This window comes from Pterocles gutturalis, unplaced genomic scaffold (genome assembly GCF_000699245.1).
Source record: "Pterocles gutturalis isolate BGI_N339 unplaced genomic scaffold, ASM69924v1 scaffold21163, whole genome shotgun sequence".
NCBI classification, from domain to species: Eukaryota; Metazoa; Chordata; class Aves; order Pterocliformes; family Pteroclidae; genus Pterocles; species Pterocles gutturalis.
Window position 1 is genome coordinate 11932 of NW_010126162.1, and position 7822 is coordinate 19753.

The window sequence follows — 7822 nt, forward strand, 5'->3', positions numbered from 1 at the left end:
CTCTTAAAAAAACAGATAGCTTACCCCCAAACTGTTTATTTTCTCACTTTTAGGTTCACTGTGCTTATTTAACTGATCAGATTCTTATGGGTCTTTTTTTAAACATCCATTTACTCTGAAGCATGTGATCAAACAAGGAATTTGAAGGGCCAACAATTGCCTGTGTTCAAATTTTAATTTTACTTCCTCTCCTATTGCCAGAGGAAAGCAATCATGTGCTAGGCAGAAGATGAAAGTTTATAATAAATGTCTGTATTTTGAGATCTGTAGGGGGTAAGGAAAAAAGTCACTTGGCTTTCGCCCAGGACATGTGATAATCAGATTAACCCTGAAGTGTGTTTTGTGTGGAAATAAATCCAGGGGAGGAACGGGGAAGGACATGGAGGGTGCACTGTAGCAGAACTCAGAAGTGAAGCATTCCTGGTGGAGGGAAGGATCTTCTTTCACACCCAGGACTTTGGAAGGGTCAGAGAGAGCGCTCCATGCACTGAAGTGTAACGCTGATGCTCTCCTGCTGCTTTGCGAGGATGTCCCTGTTTGCCATGGGTTTTCTGCTCGTCATCCTTCAGCCGTCCACCGGGCAGTTCCCCAGAGCCTGTGCAAACACGCCGAGCTTGCTGAGGAAGGAGTGCTGTCCCACATGGGATGGAGACGGGTCCCCTTGCGGGGAGTTTTCTGGCAGGGGGTTCTGCGAGAACATCCTTCTCTCTCAGGCTCCGCTGGGACCACAGTTCCCGTTCTCAGGAGTGGATGACAGAGAGGACTGGCCTTCTGTGTTTTACAACCGGACGTGTCAGTGCAACGGCAACTTCATGGGATTCAACTGCGGGGAGTGCAAGTTTGGTTTCACAGGACCCAGATGCACTGAAAGGCAAGTGAGAATAAGAAGAAACATCTTCCAGCTCACCACCAGGGAGAAGGACAGGTTTCTTGCCTACCTTAACTTGGCGAAGAGCACCCCTAGCCAGGACTATGTTATTGCTATCGGCACGTATGGTCAGATGAACAACGGCCTGAACCCGATGTTCAGAAACATCAACGTGTATGATCTCTTTGTGTGGATGCATTATTATGCCTCTCGAGACACACTCTTGGGTGGGTCTAATGTGTGGCGGGATGTTGATTTTGCCCATGAAGCCCCTGGTTTTCTGCCTTGGCATCGAGCCTTTCTGCTGTTGTGGGAACGTGAGATTCAGAAGATAACAGGTGACGAGAGCTTCACCATCCCCTACTGGGACTGGAGAGATGCAAGGGACTGTGTGGTCTGCACTGATGAATACATGGGTGGCAGACATCCCACCAATCCTAATTTACTCAGCCCAGCATCATTTTTCTCCTCGTGGCAGGTAAGGACAGACAAAGGGGAAGGGGAAAGAAAAGGCTGATTTTGCCAGAATCATCCTACCTGACTTTAGGCACTTAAATGAGGTGCACAAGTTGGGAGCTTAGCCATGCAACATTCCTTTAGATGTTCCTGGAGAGAAAGAAAGCACTACCAGAGAGTAAATCAGATTTTATATGGACTAAATCTTCATTTAGAGCTGTTCTTTCATCCCTTTGTCTCTTCTCTTTCTGACCGTAGGATTTAGGTTGCTTAATTAAGAACCTAAAGTTAAGGTGGAAGGAGAAAAGTTATGTTTTTGCGTCTAAACATGGCCTTTAGAAAGCTAAACAGGCTTGGGTGTGCAGTGGCAGTGAGGTGAGAAAAAAACAGGGTTTATGTACACAAATTGCTAGCATGCAACCATTGCAAGACAATTGGTGACTGAATAATGGAAATAGAAGCAAAAAGTTGTCAGACGCTGTACCCCACTCCTAGTGCATTTTTTCCATCCAAGAGTTAAAAACTATCCAATTAAGCTAATTTGCTTTCAACTTAAGAAAAACCAAACAAATAAATAAAGCAAATCTTTAGAGCACAGAAGAACCAGCTGTGTAATTCACATCAGCATCTCAAAAGAAATATGTTGCTCAAAGGAACTAAGAAGTAAACTGAATAGCTATTCCTGTCACTTAAAAGCACTGCAAATTAGCCTGCAAACCAAGGCAAATTTCCATACTTACACAGATGATATTGTCTTATATAGGTGAACTATCCTGTGCTGTTCTAACACTGACAGCTTCTAGGCTTTTTTTGTCCCTTGCTCATTAATGCCACATCACCTAAATTACAGTGACAAAGGTCTGTTGGCTTCCGTAGACACACTCCATCATGACAATAGCAACAGTCGCTTCTGGCACTGAAGTTTATGATTATGTTGGTGTAAATCTATCTTTGTTCTATTTATTTCTGTAGCAACAGCCTAAATGAAGGTTGGGCAGTTTCAGTGATTTAATGGAAAGTGAAAGAGGTACAAGCTCCAGCAGCTCTGTAATATTCTGGTATTACAAAACAGCAACTAACTGGGCTTACTGGGATGGTTGTAGTGTATCTAGTCTTGATTTGTATCCTCTGAATAATATAGGCTGTGTATATACCTGTAAATTCAAGCATTCCCATATACTATCTATTTTTGGACATTCTCTGTCATATGTTTTGTATGTACTGACTAGCTCTTCCCCAAACAAATACTTGTCAGGGACCATTCCCAGGAGAATGTTTGCGTACAGCCACCCTGCTTGGGAAGCTAAAATGATTTTACTGGCATACACATGGATTATTCCATGCCATTTGGTCTCAGTGCCCAGGAAAATTCCTGACCACATTTAATTTACCAGTGTAGGCATAGCCATAAAACAGATAACAGCTACAAACGTGTATTTTCGTCCCATTTTCTAAGACTCTGCTCATTTCTAACAGTATGAATGTGGATGAATTCTACTTACTTAATTAGATTGCATTACCAGAATGAAGTGGATCTGATGCTGTTCTGCACTGAGCTGAGTAAAGAGTTACGTGAAAATGGTACAAGTGTTAGAGTGGATTAAATGAAACTAGAATTGCACTGGTTACATGCGTCAAGTGGAGCTATCAATACAATATATTGGATGAGATAATCAAGGTAGTAGGAGGCAGATAGTATAAAGGAATCAGCAAGTTGTTAGCAGAATTTTCTAAAAGACCTGGAGAGGTCAGATAGTTATGTTTAGCTCACATTTTCAAAGGTATTATTAATCACATCCAGATTCTTAGAATTTTTCCACCCTGGTAATAAGTACCTAGAAACTTTACAAGTAGTAATGAATATATTTAAGAAACAGTCAGGTTTAAAACTTCTCATTTAAGGTCAGTTCCCACAAACATATTCTGAAAATAAATTTTTAGGAAACACATTGCTTTAACAGATATTTTTTTATAACTTCAATAGGTTTAACAATAAAAACTGCGCTGTATTTAAAGGATATTTAGTGTCTGTAAATATATGTAAGAGCACCTACGTGCTTTGCTGAAGTTTTCCAAGTAATTTCTGAAAATGGGTCCTTATAATTTATTTATTTCAGCCATTTCTGGAAATGCTATGATTTTATTCAAAATTTAGAAAACGACTACAATAACCTTGCCATGAAAGAATATTATTCCCCTTTAACATCTTCTATCTAAGTACATCTCTGCTGACTTATCTAGAGAAGGAATGAAAGAGATTGAACAGATCTGCATTTTCAGTCAGTGAGTTTGGGGTGAAGATACAACACAAACTGATCTTTCTTTATTAGCCTCGAATCCAAACTTAAATAATTGCTTATGTTGGAATAACTTATTCAGTGCGGTTCCTTTGAGTAACACAAAGCAAGAGATCAGAATCTCACTCCAGAAAATCAAAAGAGAACAAAAATAGCCTTAGCTTGAACCGGAAAACAGCCATAGATCTGCTGCAGAATACGCTGATTATCCAAGCTCTGTAGCTAAACAGCAAGAAGGGGGAAAAAAAAAAAAAAAAAAGAGGAGCATCCAGAAATGTGAAGGAATTTAGGTTTTTAATAAGCATTCTAAATGAAAAGAGGGCAAGAGAAACCTTTTGAATAACACATCTATAATATGGCGTCCTTTTTAGAAATTTAAATCTCTTTCCAAAGCATAACAAAACAATGCCTGCTATGTTAGGAAACACTTACAGATTTATTTTTTTTAAAAAAGGTAAAGTGCCTATTTGCAGAACAGCATCTCTCTTTTTTTTTTAATCCCTAAAGAAAGGAGAAAATACTTTATTCCATTGAGAAGTTGCCATGGCAACATGGATACCCATGAATACATGCTGAAATTCTTGCTTTTGCCTTACTTTTTCTTCAACATGCTGCTGTTAACACTTAGCTCAGTGAATTATCTGTCCACATTTTTCTCATACTAGTCATCTAAATGAACCTTCTGATTCCTGCCTCTGTTTTTACCAGTGAGACTATCAGGAATTTTTATTGGTTTTATTTGTTTGTTTGGCTCATGTTTTAGAGTAGGTGGGAAGGATTATCTTATTTTTTCACTTACTTGTTTATGATGATTCAAGTGTTGCATTCAGAACTAGGAGTGCATGATACCCACTAATGCTTTACCAAATTTTGCAATTCCATGCCATGGAAAGCTATGGGGGAAATGGAGATCTTCCATGACATTTTAAGAGGTTTTTTATTGTTTTAGTGCCCATTTCTATAATTATTCAAGATAATGGATTTGCTAAAAAAATAATTATTATGCCTTGCTTAAATAGTAGCAGGTGAAATTCTGCCCTCTGCACCAGAACTAATTTGGAAAAATAACTGAAGTCAGTGAAGTTACAAATGCATAAAAAGCCTTCTGCAAATAAAAGCAGAAACTTTCTGTTGGCAATTAACATTAGGGTTTGGGGATCCCCACAGTGTACTACACAGACTATGAAGAAAATGAAGCAGGAGAATGTAAGTGCTATTTTAGGTTTGCTATTGTGGCAAGCAGGCTATACCACCAACTTTAGCCCCTTGTATTTTGTCTCTGCTAAAAGAAGAGTGACTTGAGAGAAGTAATTGCATAACGTGGAGAGCTGCCTGCTCTCAGATGTGCTGGTGTAAGCCTGCAGCCAATTCTTTGTTGCAAGCCCTGAGAATTTCCCTTAGCACTTCATTCTGTATCACCCTGCAGAACCACCTGCACAAATGCAAAGCTACTACAAAAGGGAAGCAAGTTACACGAACAGAAAATGGTTATAATGCTCCTGAACTAATAAAGACAGTATTTTAGATCCATTACCCAAAAATATGACTTAATGAGAAACACAAAATTTAGCTATTCAGACTGTTATTTAATTCTAAGTATGGTTTATCAAGAAGCTGTATTACTAGCTGAATAGTCTAAGAGGGTAATTTGAAACTCTATTTTATGTCCACCTTTGAAAACTGCAGGAAATTCACAAAAATACAAACACCAGAAACCAACACTTCTTGATTCTTAAATCAGCCAAAGTCTTACTTCCATCTGCTTGTGGATGCCTGAGTATCTCATGAACTCAATGACTTCATTTTTTATTTCAACTTAATAGGCTTTGGTGCCAGCTATAGGCTGGTAAATTAAAAAACAACAGCCCAAATGAAGTAACTAACTGTAAAATAAGAGTTTATTGTGATTGTTCTCCTAATGATATGCTTACACGGATGATAAACATTTCCTGTTACAAAGAGATAAGTCTCCACGTGCCACACCTCAGTACCACAGCCTGAGGAAACCCGTATCTGTGCACAGCAGGAGCAGCCACTGGGGTATCCTCAGCCTCTTTTTGTCACTGTAACCTCAAAGAGATACGCCTTCATCCACGGGATCACGAGTGGGTGACAATAGATTTTGGTCTGTGGTTGCTTGGCTGTTCCCTAGCCTGTAGCCATGCTTGCTCAGGAGTTACGTAGTGCAAAAGACAGACATCTTCAGAGTCGTATAAATTAATAGCCAAGGAACTTCATAAAAATTGGGTTTGTTAATAATTCACCAGAAAAAGAATCTACCTGCAGAGAAACGCGTCTTTGTGAATTTGCAGTAGACATGGAGATGGCAACGCCAACGGTGCAGCTTGGAGACAGCCAGAGAGTAGAGAATCGCGGTCTGACAAACCAGAAAGTGTTAATGAATATTTCAGCAGTATATTTCAGATAACAGATTCCTACTCCACCCCAGCACCATTTTGAGGTGCTGAAGGGGTGTAAGTTACCCCCAGTTCAGAGCTGCCTCTGAGCAGAGATGGAACTCAGCCAGCTTCTACTGACAGCCGAGAAAATACCTTGAAGGCTCTGGGTTTGTTTCACTGCTGTCACTTCATGTTTGTCTCATCTCCCTTTAGCTCAAGTTTCACAACTCCTCCAGGTAATGCTTAAGCTGTAAGGGTCAGAAAGATAATTAAGGACCTTCTCCTTGTACAAAGATGTTTCTTAGAATTTCTTTGAAGCTTTGCTTTCCAAATTTTCTTCTTTTCATTCAGTCCTTTGCCTGTCTTACCTTTCCATTCCTCCTAACATTCAGGAGTACGTGAAGAAACAGATATAAATATACACAATCTATTAAAAACTATTTGGTTTCCTACAGATACAGCACCTTTTAAAGTTCTGCCTATAAAAGCAAGCTCCCAAAGTACAGTTTGTTCTGTTGCAGGTTATCTGGGGGTTTCCTTGCATTTTCCCAGTTTGGTGAGTAAATGGCTTCAGGATGCCACTTAATTAGGACTGGATTATGCCAGGCCCTAATGCAGCCAAAAAAAGTAAAAATTAAATCTCTTTACAATTGCCAAATGTTTTAAATGCAGTGTGAGGGCTACGCTTTAATGCTGTTCCCAAGCAGGGATGTGAGAATAAATGGAGAAAGACAGAGAAAGGCAACGAATCAGTGCAAAATCTCTTTTGGCTGCATTGTGTGACCCAAGGCTCCAGTTCAGGAGTCTAGACTTGATGTAGGACAAATGGAGACATGGGGATGTGCCAAGGAGGGCCAGGATGCCCACATCACATCCTTGGGGGAGCTGGGATGGGTGCCACAGATCCAAGTGTCATGTTTTTGCTCTGGGTGTAGTCTGAAGTGGTTCTTTTAGGCTAAATTAACCTGGAGTATAACACTGTGAAAACATGCTGATATAGTTTCTGGATGAGGTCAGACTCCTGCTCGGTGGTCTCAGAAGAGAAGCAGAGCAAAGGACCAGCTCTAAAGGAAGTACAGGTGCAGATTAACCCTTTGAGTGACCATACTTCCCCAGCAAACTAAGGAACTTCAGATCTTTTTATAAGTGAGCAGCTGTTTCAATACCACAGAAAATTATTCATCACTTTTTTCCAGCTGTTCAGGGATATATTAAATGTATTGCATGTCCCTCTGAGCACAGATTTAATAAGTCTGAAGCAACCACAAAGAATTTGTCACCAAACCCCCAAAACTTTTAATTTAAAAATAGCAGACAAAGGACTGGACACTGCTGAAGACTCCTGTAAGGCAATTCACTTTATTTAGGCACAGGGGTTGGTCTGTGCAAGTAGCTGCAAACTAAAAGACAAAAGGGTTTCCCATTAGCAAAAAGCTTCAGCACTTTTCCAGTGTGTTTTCTAAGAAGTGATACAAAGAGTTGTGCTAAAGATCTCGACTGCAGTGCTCGAAGGGGTTTTTTTGCTGGGTGCTACAAGGACCAGGAGTGATGCTGCGTATTCTGGACTGCCATCTACTGGCGTTTGCTCTTGCTAACTACTTACATAAGCTTCTCCTCCGAGTATCTTCATAATAAGTTCCCTGGAGCCAGTGAATCTATGCATGCAGGGGGCAGGCACTCAATGCAGTTTGAATATAAGCTTTGTCCAGGGTGAACTGACAAATTTGCTCAGGACTGTTCCAAAAGGGAACAAAAAAATCATGTCTTAAAACAGCATGCTTCTAGTAGAAAATACTCCTGCT

At 40.1% G+C, this 7822-nt stretch overlaps 1 protein-coding gene across 1 annotated transcript in view; it reads left to right on the plus strand.

Moving 5' to 3' along the window:
• Nucleotides 1-438: 438 nt before the first annotated feature.
• Nucleotides 439-7822, plus strand: part of TYR (tyrosinase) — a gene marked incomplete at its 3' end in the record, with an annotated part of 37794 nt that continues 30410 nt past the window's right edge. Inside the window, exon 1 of the mRNA XM_010078890.1 lies at nt 439-1346. Within this exon, the coding sequence (XP_010077192.1) occupies nt 504-1346 (843 nt within the window). The remainder of the gene's footprint in view (nt 1347-7822) is intronic.